The following is a 21,149-nucleotide window of genomic DNA, read 5'->3' on the forward strand; positions in this document are numbered from 1 at the left end:
GGTCTTGGCAGAGATAACTTGGGTTTTTTTTGTTTTTTTTTCTTTTTCTGAATTCTGTCCACCACCCCACCTCACCCCGCAATGAGTGACTTCCTTCCTTCCCTGAAATCCTTTTCCTAATTACCCAGCTAGGGTAAAGGAAAGAAGGATGGATTTGCAAACCATCTGAGGTGGGTGGGATAACACAGGTTTGAGGGGGACACAGTATTAGCTTAAATGATGGAGGCCTTCAACTTCTGGCCTGGTTCCTGAACATTACATCTTCCTCTTGCCTGTTTCAGTAAATGGTTTCTATTCTCTGTATTAGTCATTCTCATGACAGGCTTCATGATGGCCACAGCCGCTTACAAATGACTTTGCTTTCATAGCCATTTCCATTTTCCTGAGCTGCAAAAGCAGCTATCTCCATGGGGATTTTCCCAAAGGGTGTAATATAGTTTAGAGGGCCATACGTGTATTTTGCATATCATTTACATACGATTTGCAGTCTGTTCTAAGGCAGTTTCAACTTTGTATGTCTTATCTACTGGCAATCTTTTTCTCCTCGTGTTCTTGTATGTACCCTGAGAACCTGTGCACCACCAGTAGACACAAGAAGGGTGGAATATAGCTCCAGAAAGAGGGAGACAGCAGGGACAAAAGTACCGGATATCTTGTTGGGATTCAGAATTGTGCCCAGATCCATCTGGGGTAGAACTTTGTTAGGGTATGACATCAGATAGGGGACACTTTGGTTGCTTTCTTATTTTGTTTTCCGTATTTATTTATTTTTTAAAGGCATTGCAGTTCCACAAGAATTCTACGTTGGCAATTAATTTCCTGCCTGTCAGAGGGTCATCCCAGCCCATCCCCTATTCCCTACCCACCCTTAGGCTTTGGAGTCACAGTGGAGGATCTGTTCAAAGCTAGAGGCTGTACTGAGATTGTTTTGGAAAGGTGTAGTCCCCTTTGCTTCTGTGAGCCCCTGTTGAGCCCATGCCTTTTCTTTCGGCAGACCTGAAACGTCGGGCTCAGAATACATGCCAAACTCCAAACCCAGCCAGGGTGCAGGTCCTCTGGCATGAAATGTGCATGTATTTTCCACCCTCTGCTTCCTAGGTTGGTCAGCAGGCTCATCTTCGTTTTAACCCCTTCCTTGTCAGCCATGCACAGAACACACACCCAGCGTAGATTCTATTTTCTTCCTTGCTAATTATATCTTTCTTGGTTAAGAATTTTTGAGCATTATTTTCTATAATTTATGTTGGAAAGCCATCTAATTTCTTTCTCCTTTTGGAATATAAAATATTTTTTATATTTAATGTTGAATATGCTTGGGGGAAAAAAAAAGAACCTTCAGGATATCTCAATTTCTCCCCACCCATCCTAGGTTAAGACCCAGGGCTCCAACCCCTTTTACCCTCTGGGCATCATTCCCTTACACAAGCCCTGCCCCTCTCTTCCATGAAGGGGATGCGATAAGCCCCTTATATTTGCCCAGACTCTCTTTCCAATCATAGTCCTACCTCGTTAAATGCACACTAGATGTTTTTGTTTGAGAGATTTGTCTTTTTCTTCAACTCATCCTGTCTCAAACAGAACTCATTATCCCCTCACCCCAAATCCATCTCCCCATCCCATCCTCCTGTTTCTGACATTGCTCCCCCAGTCTTCCCATCCACCCCTCTCCTGAAGCATTTCATCCATCACCAAAGCCTGTTAAAAAAATCCTTTTTCCCCATTTCCTTCCCACCGTCATGATATTGATTTAGGCCCTTTGCCTGTGACTGATCTCTCTGCCTCCGTCTCTTTCCCTCTAATCCATCCTGTCCACTGTGTTGCAAAAACAATCTTCCTCGATATCATTTTCCTTGGGTCCTTCTCCTGCTCACGAACCCTCAATGTCTCACATCAGCTGCAAGATCAAGTTCACTTTTCTTAGCCTTGAAACGCAAGGCCTTCATGCTCTAATTCTTAGGATCGTCTTACATTTTTTTATTTATATGAACTGCTACTATGTATTCATCCCTTTATTGTATAGCATGCTGTGACATACCTACCGTGTGCCTGGCAGTGTCCTGATAACTCCTGAAAGGCTGAACTGAAGAGTCCTTACAAATGTACTCTGTGGTCTTGGGAGCCTGTGGTGCTCCCTGAAGTGTCCTCCATCTAAATCCTAAACCATCTTCCAAGGCCTGTTTCAGATCCCTCTGTCCTCCAGAAACCTTTTCTGAGCACCCAGGACCCTCCTCACATTCCCTACTGGCTTTATTATCTGAATTCATCATGTGACGCTCAGCAATTGCCCATTCATTCCTCATTTAATCATCACACACATACTGAGCACCTATTGTGTGTCAGGCACTGTAATAGGTGTTGCCTGACACATCAGTATATTTTCATAACATAATAAAAATAAAAACAACCCTTATATATTAATAGCTCTTACCATGTGCAGGCACAGATTTACATTCATTAATTTATTTAATCCTCAAACCAACCTATGAAGTAGGCATGATTAGTGTCCCGTACCAATTTTAAAGATAAGAAAATCAAGGCAAGGAGGTGTTTATCAACTTTCCTTGGGTCACAAGCTAGACAGTAGCAGAGATACACGTCAAATTGACTCTGAAGTCCTTGATCTTAACCCCTATGCTTTACTGTCAGGTATCAGTATATATGTCATATATGTGTTTGTGTAAATAAAAATACACAAATCTTCCCAGCTAGACTCTAAACTCCTAGAGATCAGGAACAAGGTATCATACACATTTTTCTTCCAACTATCTAGTCTTTGCATGTAGTGGGTACTTGAATTTTTGGTTTTTTCATTCACCGTTGTGGGGCCTGAGATTTTTAGCAGCAAGTAGGAGTGTTTCGAGGTGGAAGGGAGGGAGAAACAGAATTTCAGAATAAACCTGGACACGATGCAATTCTTGGTTTCCAGTTTTTAACTCTGCTAGCTCTGGGATAGGTTTGTATAAGAAAAGATACTGATATAAAAGCTTTTCAAAGTGGAATAAAATTCCCTTCTCAAAAAGCAAAATAAAACTTAAATCGTATTGTGGTTAGAGTTTCTCCTCTCCCTCATCCTTTTCCCGTTACACTTTTGCATGTCCATTTTGCTTTATTGCCTGCAAAACTAAAGTTTTCATATCAGGATTTCAGATCTGCATTCCTGGCCTAATATTCCTATTTAAGGATTTTATAAGTTGAAGAATATGAACATCTTGAGTGGCAATACTGCAACTACATATGTAGCTTTAATAAAACCTGATAAGTACGTATTTGAATTTTAAAAACACAGTTGGTAAGTTATTTGCATTTTAAAAGGATTCTTCCCTTTACAAAAGGATCCACTGCAGTTTCATTAAATATCCAATTCCTCGTAGTGTATTTATCATACAATTTAATTTACCAAAATTTGATTTATTTGCCACTCTGAAGGGGTAGCTCTCAAGTGCCATTGAGCATGGGAATCACTTGGGCAACTTGTTTAAAATTCAGATCTTGCCTTAACTGCTTCCCAAGATCCTAATTCATTAGGTCTGGGGTTGGGGCCCGGATCTTCATTTTTAATTAGCATCCCCAGGTGATTGATGTAGGTCAGCGGTGAAATACACTTAGAGAAGCACGTAAGATAAGGCCCAACTGTAGGGTTTTCTCCAGGGCTTGAATCCCCTCTTACTACCAAGTGTCCTGCTCACTCTTCCTTTGGTAAATTTTAAAAACATTTATTTGGGTCAAATAAAGGTGGTTCCATGTCTTTCCTACTCAGTCTGTCTTACAGCTGCCAAACATCTTTAATCTCTGGTGTTTGCTCTTTCTTTTTTTGAACTCTGTTTGACTCTTTGGATCCTCCTTATTCTCCTTTCTTAAAGCTGACAACACTCCTGTTGCCTGCTGAATTCACACATCTGTTGCTGTTCTTTCCACATACCCCCCTCTCTGCCCCACATACCCTCCCCTTCCTGCTCTTGACTGGGATGCCGAAGGCCATGGCTCAGTCCAGAAATATCAGGCAGTTTAGGAATAGTTATTTCTGTGATGATTTCTCTCAGCCAAATCTAGGGCCCTTTCTCCTCTCTCTCTACTCTCTGAAAAGAAAGACCAAAAATTAATTTTTTAAATAAATCATGAGAAATACTGGTTTTGGCATGATTTCATTTTTCCATGAGTATTAGTCCTGGTCCTAGAGCAATGGACACTAGGATTGTGTATTTAAAATATGATTATAGTTTAATAAAAGTTGTTTAAAAAATAGACTCTCTGACATTTATGGCATATATCTATGTATTTAATATATCATTGATCTTTTAAAGTCAGTTGCCTGACCTATATTTTGCCTCTGATTACTTTTCTAAATCTCTAGTAATCTCCAAAAACATTTAGAGATTTCCATACTTCAGAGTTTTTTTCCTCCTTTATTAATCCCCTATATCCCTGAATTTTGCCCTGAGTAAAGGTTTTCTAGGGTGATCTGGATTTTGTAAAGTATCTCCAGTAATAATGGAAGCAATACAAGAGCAACTAGCTGGTACAGTTGGTTACGTGTTGAAAATCTTTTCTCTTAATAGATTTATCAGGGTTTGGGCTTCCTTGAACTAAGGAGCTCTTAACAGCCTGGTTTGCCTTCCATAAGAACATATCTAGAAGTTCTGTTATTTGTTTATTGGGACTTTGTGTACCTTCTTTAACCCATTCAGCCTGGGCTAGGCCTGTCTGGTCCAGTGTGGGGGGCTTTCTAGGAAAAGAGGGTGGTGGAGAAGTGGTGTATTGGCACTGGGCTAAGATAAGGGTGATAGGAGAATCAGTTTCAGGTTGTCTGAGCAACTCTTGCAAGCAGGAACTTATTTGGCATATTCAATATGATCCAATTTTAGAATGTCAAGAGGAAAGAAATATTTGGAAAAGAAAAGTCAGATGACAACCTCTGGATGGTGGGATTGCAACTGATTTTTTTCTTATAGTTCTTCTGAATTTTTCCAAGGTTCTACGGTGACCATGTATTGCTATTACTATTACAAGTAGTTTAAAAGAAAGAAACCTACTTTGCCTGGCATCTTGAATCTGCTTCCCAAGGGACCTAATCTCTAATACATCTAACACAGATCCTACTTACTGCATAGAACCCTGAAAAGTTCTCAGTATTAGGCCTAGAGCAGTTCAGCGACACAAAGACTGTCCTTAAAACTGGAAAGCCAGGCTTCCTTCCGCCCTGCAGCGGGAAGGCTGGGTGTCAGTGTTCGTAGCATGCCCCTGAGCATGTGTGTGGGGGTATGTGACTATGTGTGTGGCCCCTGCCACTCTCTTTTCCTCTCAAGAATTAAGAGAAGATTGTGTTGCATTTGGGATTTTAACTTTGTCTTCTTTCTTTTTTTCCCTTTCCCTTCTCCCCCCCTCCCTCTCTCCCTCTTTTCCTTCCTCAAGGCCTCTCCCACCTCATGATGAGTGAACAAGGTAGGTGCTTTGTGCTCATGGCCCTGCAGCTGCCCGAATCGCTTGCCTCTGCGCCTCTGGCTGGTCGCTGGGTGCCCTGTCTGCCCCTCTTGCTGTGGGCCAGGCTGGCAGAGGGGCCGCCCTGCGCTGGGGTGGGGTGGGGTGGGGTGGGGACACCTTCCCCGATGCATCGTGGTTTCCCGCCCCCAGCGTCCCCTCGGCTTCTCCATTCTCCACCACCATTTGTCATCCTGGGCGCTGGCCCTGCTGGGCTACACCCGCGAGGGAAGCATGAAACAAGGCATGACAGCGTCAATAATGGGGGTGAATGAAGCTAATTTCAGAGCAACCAAGCGGTTAACTTCCTCCTGCTCCTGCCCAGGCCCCGTGCAGGGCCCCAGGTTGGGGGAGAGGAGCTGGGCTCTTCCCTGAATTTCCTTCAGAGGGGAGGTTGGCTTTTTGTCTTCCCCTCCGTTCCACTGCCCATAATGATGTTCTGGCCTCCAAAGGTCAAAGGAAGCCCTTCGGGGTTTTGGACTGTTTTTGGTTTTATATAAAAGCAAAAAAAAAAAAAAAAAAAATCACCTAAAGAACATGCTAATGTCCTCATGGCAGGATTCTAACTCATTATACACCCTGAAGAAAACTGCATATAAAGATCTGTAAATTCAGCATCTGCAACCTAAAATATTCAAATATGCAAGGAATGAACTGTGCAGGAAATTCAGCTCAGCTAAGCACAGGGTGGGCTGTGAATGAAGCCTTTTTCTCCTAAATAAAAATTTTCCACATTATCAGCCTAAATCAGGATTTGAGAGCTGAGCCTACTTAAAATTGTCTTTTCCTTCACAGTTCAATTGCTACTATTGTGTTTCATCTGAGCCTTGGGATGATTGCAAGATTGGGCTACCTGCCTTGGCCTGTCACCAAAAGACTGAACTTCAGTTTTGTTTTTTTTTTTTTGTCTGTCTCTTTTAAAAATACACAGGGACTCAGCACCTCTTTTGGAGGACCAGAGAAAAGGGGAAGGAGGGGTACTCCCATATATTCCTGTTTTTCTTGATTTTTCTTGATCTTTTGAGGAGGGTGGGACTCCCCTACTCCTATGGACACTGGGTCCATCAGACATTTTTGCTGTAAGGGAACATATGATTGACCAAGGAACCATCCAGTGCTGAAAGAAGTTTGTTTGTGGTAGCTGTGGAGGTGGGCACTTTAGAGCATCCTGAGTTGTTAAGGCAGGGTAAGGAGGAAGGAAGCCCATGTTTCCAATATAGTATATACTCCATGATGTGGATTTAGGAAATTTCAGTGAAGAGAAAGCTTGGGAGAGAGCAGACATCAAAGAAGAGAAGTGCGGGGAGGAGGACAGTTGAGTTCTCGAGCATTAGATGGGGCTCCGAAAGAGGCTGGGACGAAGCCTTTGTTTTTCTTGTAGGTGAGCCAGGGAAGCAGGTGCCAACAGCAGGTAACTGTGAGGTAGATAGAAGTAGGAGACGTGCTTGATGGGGACCTAGTGTCCATGTGGGTTTAGAGAGTTGAGCACATCTCTGTGAAGTAGAAGGAAATGAGCTATGTGATAGCTAGAATTTGAAGGCTCAACTGTGGTGATAAGTTTCACCAGTCAGAGCAGGACCTCAGGGCCATGATGACAGGACTCCTCCTACAGCCTTGAACCTTAAGCTCCCAGCTGTCCTTCAGGAGTTCTCAGAGCTTTCACAGCTTGGAGGACTGAGTGCATCACATGGCTGATATGGTAGCAGAGTATGGCAGATGGGATAGGCTGATGGGGACTTCCTCAATCTTAATTTAGCTTATTTCAGACGTACTGAAGCAGTGTAGGTATTTTGGAAGGCTAACTCCCAACATGGGTATGAAAAGCATTTGGAGAACCTATATTGTATTCTTTACCCAGGACTGACATGTACATATATAGAGTATTCAGATACAACAATGCTCCAGGGAAGTAAGTCTGGTACCTTCCAGAAAAAGGAAAAGAAATAATGACAGACATGGATGTTGTAAATTCTTTTTTAGAGGAGATTTCAAGAAAGGATGCAGCATTCTTCTGGGTGACCAGTGCTACTAATATTTTAAGTTGCAACTTGCAGTTTAATCTGTTCTTAAGTAGGTCCTTTGACCACACTTCTCTTCCTCTCATTCTTTTCCATTTCCCACCTCCTTGTCTGTCCTTGCCCCGATGGTTCCCTAAAAAGCCAAAACTCTTCTTCTCACCAATACCCCCTTTCCCTCTCCTTATTTCTTCAACTTGAAAGAAAGAGACTTCTGTCTGGCTCCCACTGAATCTCAAAAATTTGTTTTTGATGCCTACAAATATGTGTGGAAATATTCATGAATGTTGTGTGTGTACCACCTGTACATGTATGTTATACTCTTGGGCTCATGACTCATATGAATGTTGGGAAAATACAGGAGAACCAAGACTTTCCCTAACCATTTTTAGATGGGTTACGTGCGTGCAGTTTCACATACATGTGGCTGTGCAGTGCTTTTGCATGCAGACTGTCATGTTTCTAAGGATGCGACAGAGAAGAACCGAATGGGACAAAGCTTAAACACAAAGCTGGTGGAAGCAGCCTTGCTGGTCACAGGGTTTACTGCTTGTTTAAGCTTCCCATTGGGGGTTTGTTTTGTGCTGCCCTCTTGGGATGTTGCAATGCTATTGCCTTTACTGTCTTGAGTTTTTGTTGCGTGTGTTACATCTCTGTGCCTGTCTGCAGCGTGCTGATGTTTTACTCTCCTTACTCTCTCTCTCTAACCGCCTCCGTGGTGGACACCATGCCTCCTCTACTTAACTGGACCTTCCACTTCATTTCTGTAGGTAGAAGTAAAGGTAGAGACTGCTTTATTTTTATCATTATAACTCTCAATCTGCCTTCTGAAATATTGATGTATCCAAGGGGATTGTCAATTCTGATGAATACAGTCCAGATTATTAATAACCTAATGCTTTTAATAACTAAAAAATAAATAAAAAGCCAATGTTCTCATTTCCCTTCAGTGCACTTCATGTTTGGTGTTTGGAGATGATTCTGCGTTGGTCTGCCTCCCTCTGAATGAGGATGGGCCTCATGTATGATGCTGTGCTGTTTCTAGCAGATCGGGGGATTCTGAACGTGGCTACCCAGTATGGGGAAGATACATTTTACTTCAGTGCAGTGTATTCTAAGATCCCCTCCCAGTAAATGTTTTGAGGGAACAGGAGAGGTGTGAAATGACGTACTGTTGTTGCTGTTACTTGGAATAACTGAATTTGGGGATAACATTGGTGGGGGAAGGATGATAGATGAGAAAGGGAGAGGACTGGCAAATTGACCAAAATTTTATTTAATGTGGAATGTGGGGGGTATTTGTTTATTGACCTTAATGCCCTCTGTGTTGTATTTCCTGATTTGTGAGGGTCGGGATTTTCTGACTGTGGGTGATGTGCTAAGAAGGGTGGGGCTGGGAGGGCGTACGAGAACATAGGAATGGAAATTCATTACACTGTAAGGAGGAAGAGGAAGATGATTTAAAAAGCTGGCCTTTGCCAGGTGTGCAGGGAAAAGGAGGGGCGCTGAACATTGGTGGGCTTATGCCAATGCTCTGACATGCCTTTCAGCGCTTCCCACCTTTGGGCAGCACAGCTCACTCATCCATTCCGAATCAAAGCTGTCAGAGACCAGAGCCTGGAGAACCCGGCTCACCAGCTCAAATTGGATTAGCTGTTGAAGAGTGAAGAGAGAGGTTAATTGATAAATTATAGATACATATATGCATCCAATTTTCCCCTCTTCCTCCCTAACTCTCCAGTCCCTATCTCAGTGAGTCTATGTGCTGTCTCTTCTTTCAAAGATTGGCAAAGAACAGACGTAGGAAATGTTAATTCTGGCATGAGGATGTTGAAGAAAGAAGGGGCCGACAAGTTATAGAAAATGCTGATTTGATGACTAGTCTGTGAACTGGCCATCTCTCATTTGAGTTTTCTGCTTTTCTGGGTCTTTTAGAAGTTATGTATGGTTGCCTTGGAAGCAGTTCAGTCCTTTCTACGTTCCGGTTGCCAGCCATCATGCCATGTGCTTTATGTGCCTTGCCACACTTAATGCTTGCAGCTCATCTGATGTGGGCAGTGGCATTGTCCTTGTTTTATGGGTAAGAACACTAAGGCTCAAAGATAACCTAGGTTGGATGGCCACTGAGTGAGAATCAAACCCAGCATCTGAGGCACTAACCACTAAACATACTATCTCTCTTGGGTCCAGGGATGATCGATCTCCAGGTATGTGCCTCCTAGCTACCTCCCTGACACTGACCTGTCCCAGGTTCTAGCCTGCCACCCTGCATTCTCTGTAACACATGTCTATATAAATGTCCCCCTGCTCCTGAGTTTGTCCAAAGTCAACCTTCATATCATCTGTCCACAAACCAGCTGCCCTTTTCAATGTCCCCATTTTTGTTAATGGAATTTCCATCCTTATTACCGAGGCTTGAAACCCAAGAATTACTTTCTTTCTCCTTCCTGAACCTTCCTACTTTGCGGCAATCAGTAGAGAGAGCTGTTGAGATTCTCCTCCAAAATGTCTCTGGCATCTCTACTGTCAACACCTTGGTTCAGTTTCTGGTTAGCACTCATTAGATTATTGCCCTATGCTAACTAGTCTCCCTGCCTCTGCTCTCTTCCAGTCTGTCCAGTAATTGAGAACTGCTCCAACTCTGCTGCCCACCAAATGGAGTGCAGAATTAGCTATCTCACTTTCAAAGTCTTCCCCAGTGTGGTCCTGTTAAGCTTATCTGCAAAATGGTTTAGCTCCAGCCAGACAGGGTGCCAGATAACCTCACCAGACTTTATCTCCTACCTTTGCTTATTCTGTTTCTCTCCCCTCTAGGAGCCACTCCCTTTTTTCCTGCCCACTGAAATCATAGATAGATTTCACTTCCCATTTGATGTGATCTTTGAATTCACCGCTCAGAGTTGGGCTCTCCTTCCATGTACCTTTCTAACAATTTATATTGAAGTTATTTGGGAATTGGACCACTCCTCTCTACCAGATTGCAAGTATGTTGAAGACAAACATATTTATTTCTTAATGTCCAGATCTGTCTAGCATAATGTGTTGCGTGTGGAAAGGACTCGAAATCTCTAATCCTTCTTATCTTGCTGTCAGTCATCTTCCTAAAAGTGAAAACAAAGCAAAATTAAAATTAAATCAGATCACGTAGCTGATCTGTTCAAAAGCTTTGGGTGATTCTCCTTGGTGCTGTCCCTGCTATCTTCTCTATGATACCACAGCCCCCTGCCCACCATCACCCAGCCAGCCCTGCAGTCTCTGAAAGTCCCAGCTCACTCTGGCCACATGTACTTTGCATTCTCCTGCCTCCGGGATTTTCTCAAGCTCTACCTTCTTTCTTGAACATCCTTGAATGCCCTTCTCCCTCTTGCCATCCTTGAAGGTCCAAGACACCTAGGTCAGCCAGACTTTGTGCTTCTGTTATAAAGTGCCTATGCCAAACTGACTTGAGTCGCATATACTCATGAGTTTCAGCCCTCCCTTACCCCCATCAAGGACACAGGCTGTGTCTTTGCCCTCTCTGTCACCAACACTGCACCAGCTCGGTGCTTGGTCCGGAGCTGTACTTGATGAATGCTCACAGAATTAAGTAATGTTTTAGCTGAACTACACAATTGGTTTTAGATATATGGGGGAGGGAGAGAAGGACAGGGGTAGATTTTTCAGCGCTGATTCTGTTAATGGAGTCACTCTGCTTACTAACCTGAGCCCCTAATTGCTACCCTCACGACTCCAACAACCCGCGCGCCCCTCCCCCCCAGCAGAGGAGCCCCCCGAGAGTCATGAGCGAGACCAGATATTCCGGCTCCATCTCCCTCCTCACCCAGGGCTTCTCTTGGCCCTGTGTGTGCAAGTGTCAGAGGGAGATGGTTATAGATTACACCAGAATAAAAGTGGGAAAGGTCTTAGATTTATTCTTAGGAGCTTGTCAGAGAAAAGAAAGACTATGCCTCAGATTCTGTCATTCTTTTAAAGCCGAGTGACGAGGCAATAAACCCATAGTGGAAAGAATTGTGAAGCTAAATCTACAAAAATGAGCAGGATGTTTAGGCCATGACAATAACTACTGCATTCAGGAGGCCACTGGGCAGCACTTGGCCCAAAACAAGCCTGCCTTTACCTGGAAGTGGCTGACTAGAGGAGTTCTTCAGCAACCAGCCCTGGTCAGCTTTTTGGACTTGATTTTGACAGCCCCTGTTGAAGTGTTGAGAGTGTGTTTTGGTTCCCTTCCCTTTTTTCTTATCCATTTGGGGATTGCCCATTCTGGGTTAGGTTACCAAATACTTCTCCTTGATACTGAATTTGGAGCAGGGGTTGCAGACTCCAAAGCCTACAGGAACCTGATAGATTTCCTAAAGGAGTAGATCGGGGGGTAAGAATCACCCTAGTGCAAGAGAAACAACAGGTAATAGTGTGGACCGTGGCACACGGGAGAGCACAAATCCTGTCGAAGGCAGCAGCCTCCACGCTACTCCTGCTGATGGCTGCCGTGCAAGAATGTAGGCCCTGTGTCGCCAGATCATCAAGAAAAGCTAGAAGTGGATTTTATAAAAATGTCAGCTCATGGCATCTTTCTGTCACTGTATATATGTATGAAGGCACACACACAGGCATGTGCACACATGCCAAATGATTTGGTCCACGAGCCACAAGATTTTGACTTTTGGCTGGAGGAGGGAGAAGGAATAAAATATTCCTCCAAGATTTCTTATTGGAGGTCCATTGCAGGAGGTAGTCACCGACAGTGTGCTTAATTAATTTTCTCTTTGCCTGGAGCAGCAATCAGGGTACCAGGAATCCTCCTTACCCTGGGGGCTGCTGCCAGAGAGCCTGGTCCACGTGTTGGGTGAAGTTGGTTTTGTGGAGTGGTGTGGGAGAGTGTGGGGAGGTGTAGATAATGCTGAGAATGACCAGGGAGAGAGGGTGTAACTGACATCTTCAATAAGTGCCGAGAACGGGCATGATTTTTAAACAGTTAAAGGTGGCTGGGGGTCATTTAATTCCTTTCTCATTTTTCTCTATGGAACTCTTTATTTACTGGGTTAGTGTTGACCCTAAAATCTATTCCAGTCCTGTAGCATTCAGAGGCCCCTTTTGATTTATTTGTATGTACTTTTCCCATGTAGATTTCATCATTGGCCTTCTAATGCTGAACTAACCACCATTGGCCAAACTGGAAAGAGATAATCAAGCTACATGAGCTTGAACATGATTTTCTGTAGATTGTATTTTGCTGGTAATAACATTAAGAAAGCTGATTTGAGGAGCTGAGCCCCCTCTTGTCCCTGCTAGGACTTGAGAGCCCTGCAAATAAGTTACTGCCTTGATAGCCAACTGTTTATGCAAATTAGTAAATGCAATGCCAGCTACTAATTATGAAAATAAACTCATCTGTGCTCTATAAATATCTAATTACAATAAAATAGGGGCAATATTACATTTCATCTCTTGTCTCATCTGTTTCTCATCTACCACTGATTTGTCCTCTTGACAATGAATATAAAATCGCTTTGTTTTTTAAAGAAGTCTGTTTTCCATGTATTTTTTTCTTCTAATGTTTTGAAAGTCTGTGGGGGAAAATAGATTTATTTTAAACATAAAAAGTAAATTGCCTGATTTTAGCGGCTCGGTGTTTTTGGCAGTGATGTCTTTAAAATGGTGCTTGAAAAATATGAAAAGTGGTGTTTTTTTTTTCTTGTTCAGAAATTTTCATTGGACACTGAAGACTTTTTTTGCACAGTTGTTTTTTGGAGCATTTAAAAAAATGTGCCAATGTGAACAGGAGATTTATTAATAAAAAGTACAATGTATCAATGGAATATTTTAGTTAAATTCCAATTGGCAGTACATAAAAGAAACTATTTCTCAGATTTTGAAGCAACGTGTCTGTTTCCTCCTCCTCAATATCAATTTGGATTTATTGATTACTCACAGATTTTATGTCTATGTATATATATATCATTAAACACTTTATCCTCTAAGATATGAATAGTGATCTATTTGTATAGACTTTTGCTTATCAAGTCAAGGTGGTTAATCTTAAAAGATACGTAGTTTTCAACCGTAGATCTATATGTATACACATATAAACTTTGATAACACCTACAGTTAAAGATTGTTTTGAATTAAACTGTATTATCTTTATGATACATTTTGTTTATAAAGATTTCAAAAGAGGATTCCGATGGAAAGATATTTCAGAAGGGAACAAACAAAGTGCATTTCTTTGTGTGCTTAGGTTTGTGTATGCCATGATCCGTTTCTCAGGTGTGCAGGGCAGTATCTGTATATCTGGGTACAGGTAGAGTTTGTCCAAATACATATAATATTAATAGGTTTACACTGGTGTATTATGTTTTTATATGCAGCTTCCATTTGTAGGTGTACTGAAAATAATAGGTTACAGGGTGATATGTATCAGAATTCAGCAGATTCTCCGCTTTAACATTTGAAAAGTTTATTTGGCATTCAACAAATAATGATGGAGAGCCAACAATGTGCTAGGTGCTCCATACGTGGGGCTGACTGAGTGGACGTGGACCCAGCCCTCTGGCACCTTGCCAATCAAGAGGAGTTTGAAAATGGCTTTCAAATGTAACTACTACCTCTCAACACTAAAAGTCTTAAATACATTCTGTTTTTCACATAGTAATATCTACGCAGTTTTAATTTTTTTGTTTAAAGGGAAACTGTTAGGTGATCATTCAGTTAGTCAAATCACCTACCCTTTAAATTCTCAGAATCAGAAAAGAGAATATGTTTTGTGTGTGAACACGGAGGGAATTTTTCATTTGTTCATTATGTATTTGTTTATTGGGGGATAGCATACACAGTGTCAAGTGTATCAAATGCATGCTCTTAAGCGTACAGCTGAAATATTTTTTAACCTAGATACACCCATGTAAATACCATCCAGATGAAGATATAGAATGTGCCCATCACCCTATAAGGTTCTGTTGTGACACTTTCTGCTATTTCTTTTTTTTCTTTTTTCTTTATTGATTTATTAAATTTTTTTTGCCATTTTTAATAAATGTTTATTCTCCCCAATCCCTCTAAAAGTGTGTTTATCCATGTAATAATCAGTAGGCAGGCTCTAGATTGCTTTAACTTTCGTTAAGAAGGATTAACCTTGGAGAGACAGGGGCTTTGTGGTTTTTCACTGTAGGTAAATAGACGCTAAAATGTTGTCCTCCTGTGAGGTAGCTTTGCCCTGTTTTTGATGAAGCTCAGGTTTCCCTCTGCACAAAGAGAATATCTAATTGATATCATTGCATTTTTCTCTTTTTTCCTAAGGCATTTAGTGGTAAGTAGAATAGCAGAGGTGGAAAAGACCATATGCTTTATAAAAAACCAGACTAATAACACTTTCTGATGGACGTCTGGTTTTAAAATGCCGCATCTTTCATTAAAATTTACATGTAAAGCAAGGGCAGGCGTGGTGACATGAAACCTAATGCAACTTGCACATCTTGACATAATAACAATCACAAGAAACTGGAGATCCCAGATGGCAGCTTGGCCTTTGCCATCCTTTTAATAAGCTACTAACTGCTAATTATTTCACTCTTTTGGGCAAGTTAATTTACTGTTGACTCTTAAAGAGATACTGCTCTTTTTTCCCCCCAACCCACACAAAACAGCCTTTCCACCTGGAGCTTTGAAAAGTGCTTCCGCGCAGGTTGGAAGCTTTCCAGCTGATTGTAACGATGATGGCAAGTACTGGGGTGAAAAATGTTGCTTAATAAGCAGTATTTTCTTGGGTTTTTTGACTATAGATAATGTTTAAAAATTTGACTAAGGATCCATTGTGTGTGCATGTATGTGTGTGCATGTGTGTACGAGCAATAGATCGAGCGGCCAGTATAGGGAGAAGATCTGAAATTTGGAGCCTATTTAAGAGTGAAAGAACAGCTGCCTTTTAAATGGTTGCTAATTCTGACAATTAATGCTGTTTTGTGAGTGTGTGATTTTCTGTGATAGTGGTTAGGAGGGATGATGGTGTGTAATAGCTCATTTCCTAAGCTTTATGGTAATGTAGCACAGTGGAAACCATAGAACTGAAAGACAACCAGGTCCGACATGCTCTGGAGCTTTTTTAAATGAAAAGCCCGCAAAACATGATTTTTTCTGTACTTCGACTTTCTTAGGATGATTTTATATTTTAGCACAGATACAGATTATTAAATAAATGAAGTCCAAGTGGGTTTGGATGCATCCGAAGTGAGTGTTTGGAAAAGAACCTTGTTTGCAACGAGCTGTCTGACAATCAAAATATTTACTTAAAGATAAGCTAATGACTATGCCTCGCAAATGCCTGCAGATCCATTATTGAAATGAGAGTCAGTACTTTGGCTTGATACTATCCAAAAATAAAACGCAAACTTCAGATACCATTGTGTGTGTGTGTGTGTGTTTGTGTGTGTGTATTACACTTCTCCCAAAACAAAATAAAATGTATATCAAACAATAAACAAATGTAGCAAAATCTCTCAACCCATTTATTGAAATATTTAAACTGAATTTCTGTAATCAGTTGTTCCTTGTTACTGTTAAGAATTGCTAAATGGCTTAAAATATGCATTGAAAAACACGTTCTATTATTAGTGATGTCTCTGAATGCGAACTTTATAATGTGAATTTTGTAGTCCAATGTCATACTTGATCATATGTTATGCAGTTGATGGAAGAACTGTGGAACTCAAACACTACCCACTTGCTTATTAAGTCTAGACTTATTAAGCATAACCATTTGCTTATTAACTGGAGAAATTTTAAATGTTCTATTTCTTTAGAACTAATGCATCATCTGGTTTCAAAATGTAGAGGCTGTGAATTTGGGGAAGTTTTGTCATCTCTTAGAATGTGATATTTTATAGCATGTTTAGCCAGATTGACATCTTCTGAATAAATTTGCTAATAATGTTTCAAGAACAAAAAAGTACTGGGAAAAATAAGTTGTGAAAACACAGTTTTAAATAAAATTAAGGAGGTTTCTTTACAGCAGGACTTCCCAGAGCCTTTGTTATGATAATGCAAATTATAAATCTCCAAGAAGGAAAATGTACTTATCAAAGTTACCCAAATTTATTTGACATGAAATCCTTTCTTATAATTTCACTTTGGATGAAAATAGCTGGAATGAAAACTAAGTGTCCAGTTTAAAAAAAATTTGGACAAGATAATTCTAAAGTTCCTTCCAAGTCTAATATTATAAGCCTTAATACCTCTAAAATTTGAAGGCGACTTTTGGATTTACTTCACTCAAGAATCCTTTTAACTACATTTTTCTGTTTGATTGGTAATAGTTTTTTGGATGAGTTCGTTTCAATAGGGAAATTACTGCTTCCTGGTAAAATACATACCACAGATGTTGAAACAACTGCAGTTTTAAAGACCTAGTCTTGTTAAAACACTTCCAGTTTGTATTACCTAAGTACTGAAATGGATATCCATATAGTGTGTGTAAACAATGCTTCTGATAATGGCTGCTTAACTCTAGAAAGAGCTGATCTCAGCATAGGATGAGGAAATTACTAGAAACTTTAGTGTTATTTGCTTTGAAATCTGCAGCAGGTCAACAGTCACTGTGGTTATTTCTCCACTGCATGTCTAAGGTCATTTATCCTGTAACTCTGAGAGTTTAGCTATAAATGGCTTTTTTTTTTTCCAGACAGTGAACACGTAGGCGAAAGAATTGCTTCCTGGTAAGAATTACTTGTACTTTGTTTAGAAATCACTGGCTCAGCTAAGGATTTTGTGGGCTCTCTTGGTGCACGGCTGGGGACTTTGTCCTATTTATGTGCTGTCTGTTCAGTATGAAGTGGCTGCCCTTGATCCATCTGTAGTAGACCATTTGCCTGAGGCCATTTATCTGATCGTGGAGATGTAGTTTGCTGAGCCAGGAATACTCTCCCTTGTTTCCCCAAGTGGCCAATAATGGGCCTTTGCAAATGCCTTCACCAAAATTGCTATGGGTGAGGTTCCCAGTTCTAAACTAATTGATCCATGTGGCAGTTGACCTAATACAGGGTCAGCATCATAATATAAGAACACAGAAATAAATGTGAAGACCTAGTTCAGGGTGCTGGGGAAGAAAACATAGTAGATTAGAGCACTGATGTTAGTTCTTGAGGCTCACAGGGTAGATAGCCTTGTTAAGTCTCATTATCCTAATAAACAAAATGAATACAAAATATTAATACTAACCACTTCACAGTTGCTGAGAGGGTCCATTCAGACAATGCATATAAAAGACTTACATTAGAGCTTAGCTCTAACATAAGTAAACATTAGTTATAAACATTAATAAACAGTAGCATCATAAATACATCTTGTCAATATCAGCATCACTAATCATATCTGGGAACTTTGAACACATTTTTACCATTCCACATTTTTTGCCATTCCACATTTTTACCTGTTAAATGCCTACTTGGTAGGTTTGTTGTGGCTAATAACTGATACAATACAGGTGAAAGTGCCTTGCAAATCAAAATAATACTATAAAACAGTTAAAGAATTAGTAGTCCATGAGAACAAGAGCTCCACAAAATCAGAGGACATATCTGATTTTGTTCGCCATGGTGTATCTAGTGCCTGTAGCAGTGCCTGCCTCATTGTAGAAACAGCTCAGTAAATACTTGTTGAATGAACACTAGAAATCTACTGAGTTAATAACTTCTTAGGAGAGCTGTGCAACAGGGACAGCCCCAAGCCTCCCTGTGATCCCATTATGTTTTCAACAGGGGGCTTTGGGTACCCCCCATTGCAAGAAGGAACCATTGGCCTCTTCCTTTAAAAAAGCCTCCCACCCTAAAAAAAGTAATCTTCATAAAACCTGTTTGTTCGAAAGTCTTTGATAGATGTGTTTGCACTTTTTGTGTACACAAAGAGCTGTGAGATTCCCTTATACTTGATAAACTGATATGAGCCATGAAGAAAACAAAACGATTTGGCTACTTTTAAAAAATGCTGATTTGCTTCCCCAAATTTTAAAAGCATGTAATTTCAGAGCTCAAAGAGAACTTAGAATTCCTTCTAGTGTGATTGGGTGACAAAACACATGCTGAGAGGGCAGGAGTGTTCGTCATTACACTGATAATTTGTAGTGTAATTGGGACTTGGACGAGACTTTCTGACTCCTGATGCTATTTTCTTTCCCTTCCCTCCAACTTGCCTCTAAGTTTTGGCCATCTTCACTGTTGAGTGGTATTTGTTATAGATTATTTGTCGGCCGCTGAGACTATTATTAATGCCACGTAAGAAAGATTCTGGAAATATCAGTATGCAAACTTTCTAAACAAGTTTATCTCTTAAATTACTTGGCTGTCTGAGAACTGATGCAATGTCAGCTTTCAAAATTGTCAGTAGGTTGCTCTGAGTTTCAGGATTTTAGGATGCTTTATACCTCTTATGGACTTGGTTTGTCAACTGCATTGTCTTAGTTGAAACAGTTGGTGACTTGAGGAAGATGGTGACACCTATTGACTTCCAAAAAGCTTTTATACCCTTTTTTTTTTCTTTTTGCTGTTCTATGTTGACTATTTTAAAACAGTAGGTGCATGTGGTATGTCATAAAGATGTGCTGTGAGGATATTCACTAGGGACTGATTTTCAAACTCTTAATAGTTTTTTTTCCCACTTTCTTGCTGTAAGAATAATTCAGTGATCTTATTGATGATTTCTTTTAACTAAAAATGAAAAATTATTTTTGTCTCAAGTGAGAATATATTTATCTTTAAGCCAATATCATTCCTTTGCGTTTTTTTTTAAAATAATTTTTCAAGGCTCTGCCATGTGTCTGATGGGTTTAGTGCCCTTCGATTAGGCAACTTTGAGGGATGTTGATCAGTGTCCAAAATCAGTTCTTAAATTGTTGCAAAATTGCCTTCCTTCAGACTGTTTTGATCACAAGGGCTCTCAAGTGTCAAAGTCATTTGGAGAACTAGATAGATGAAATGCATGAGCACTAAGCTTTTTTTCCAGGATAGAATAAATAAATGTGTTTTCTACTATGTGCTCAGCCTTTGATAGTGATTTGTTAAAAGGAAAAAAGAAAGGCAATGATATTAAATATTTACAAGAGTGATTTAGTTCTATTATCTTGTGCGCTGCATCTCTGTTTAATAGTGAAATCAGCTACTGTCGAAATAAATGCCATTAAACCAGTGGTAGTGTGAAGGTCACTGCCTAGGCAAGGTCAGAGTAATTTGTGGAGAATAATGATTTTTGTCAACTTTCCAGATCTCTCCCTGTTTTTGTTCGGCTTCCATCCAAAAATAATAGGAAAAAAAAATTGAGGATTTGTAGACTTACTTTCTCTCTTGCATCCTTTATGCCCTTTCTGGCCAACCTGGTAGCTGGAAGCTGTTTATGCATTTTTTTGTTTCATCCATTTAGTGGACAGAGACAGGTCGGTTCTCCCTGGAGATGAGCGTCTGCATTTCCGTTCCTGGCTCTTCTGTCAGCCCTTGCTTCACTGTTTGAGAAAACCAGCACCTCTACTCTCTTAGACATAGTTTACCTTTTCTGAAATAATCCTTAAGTTTCTCTACCAATTCCTCCTCTACCTAAAGCAAAGATTATTTTAAAAATGTTATTTCTCATACCACTTTAAGGAAATCTCTGCATGATTGCATGGCATTACCCTCATTTTCACAGACTGGAAGACAGAGGCCCAAGGTTGTAAAACTAGTTACAGAACTAGTGGCAGAACCAAGATAAAATGAGTTTTGTCTGACCTCAATGCCTAAGGCGATACTACATACCATACCATCACTTCAATTTAATTTTACTGAATCTCAGTTTTCTCATCTGTGAAATGGGGACAATATTATATTAGCATAATATATTCCTAATGCATATAAATAATATTACATATGTATTATAAGTAATACTACATTATTTTACTTTTGGTAGAATTGAGAAATATGTGAGCTAACACGTACTAAGTGCATAACGGGGTGTCTGGCTCTTGCCAGAATTAATAAATATATTCCCTCCACTCTTGACACTAACAATAAAATATAATTGAATTTAACAAGCATTGAGCTTAGGGATATACAAGAATAAAAATCAGTCTTTGTTCCTGAGCAGCTCACAATACAGTAGAAAGAAAACCTCTATATAATGAATTCTAAATGCTATTCATATTTTTTTTTCTTTTGTCTCAGGCTTTGTGCCAAATGCTACTTAAAATGTGAAAGCTTTTTTTCTTCTGGGGGCAAGTAGTTTCTTCTAGTGTTGCCACATCATACTGACTTTGCAGTGGCAGCTACTTGTGGCTGTGTTTACTTTATCATAAAATCCAGATGAGTGGGTGGAAAAAGGGGAAAAACAGAGAGGTCCAGGGTAGTGATGTACCTTAGTCAGGGTTGGCCAACCGTTATGACAATTTCCGAATCGCAGCGGCTTAATACTAACAAGAGCTTCTCACTCACAGTTTGCAGTGCAGATTGGTGGGTGGTGGGGTGGGGAATCTCTGCTCCACACCTTCAGGCATGCCAGCACTTTCCATCCTGTAGCGTTGTCATTTTCTAGAGCCTTGTCCTTCTTTGTGGACACACCTGGTAGATGACAGGGAGAACTTGGAGGATTTTTGTTTAAAGGGCCATCCCTGGAAGTAGTGTGTATCACTTATGATTGGCCAGAAGTCAATCA

General features: G+C 40.5%; 1 protein-coding gene across 1 annotated transcript in view; it reads left to right on the forward strand.

Moving 5' to 3' along the window:
- NRXN3 (neurexin 3) overlaps positions 1-21,149 on the forward strand; it is a 1,493,796-nt gene that overhangs the window by 43,256 nt on the left and 1,429,391 nt on the right. Inside the window, exon 3 of the mRNA XM_069465175.1 lies at positions 5,410-5,439. Coding sequence (XP_069321276.1) covers positions 5,410-5,439 — 30 coding nt within the window. The remainder of the gene's footprint in view (positions 1-5,409; positions 5,440-21,149) is intronic.

This window comes from Eulemur rufifrons, chromosome 2 (assembly GCF_041146395.1).
Source record: "Eulemur rufifrons isolate Redbay chromosome 2, OSU_ERuf_1, whole genome shotgun sequence".
NCBI classification, from domain to species: Eukaryota; Metazoa; Chordata; class Mammalia; order Primates; family Lemuridae; genus Eulemur; species Eulemur rufifrons.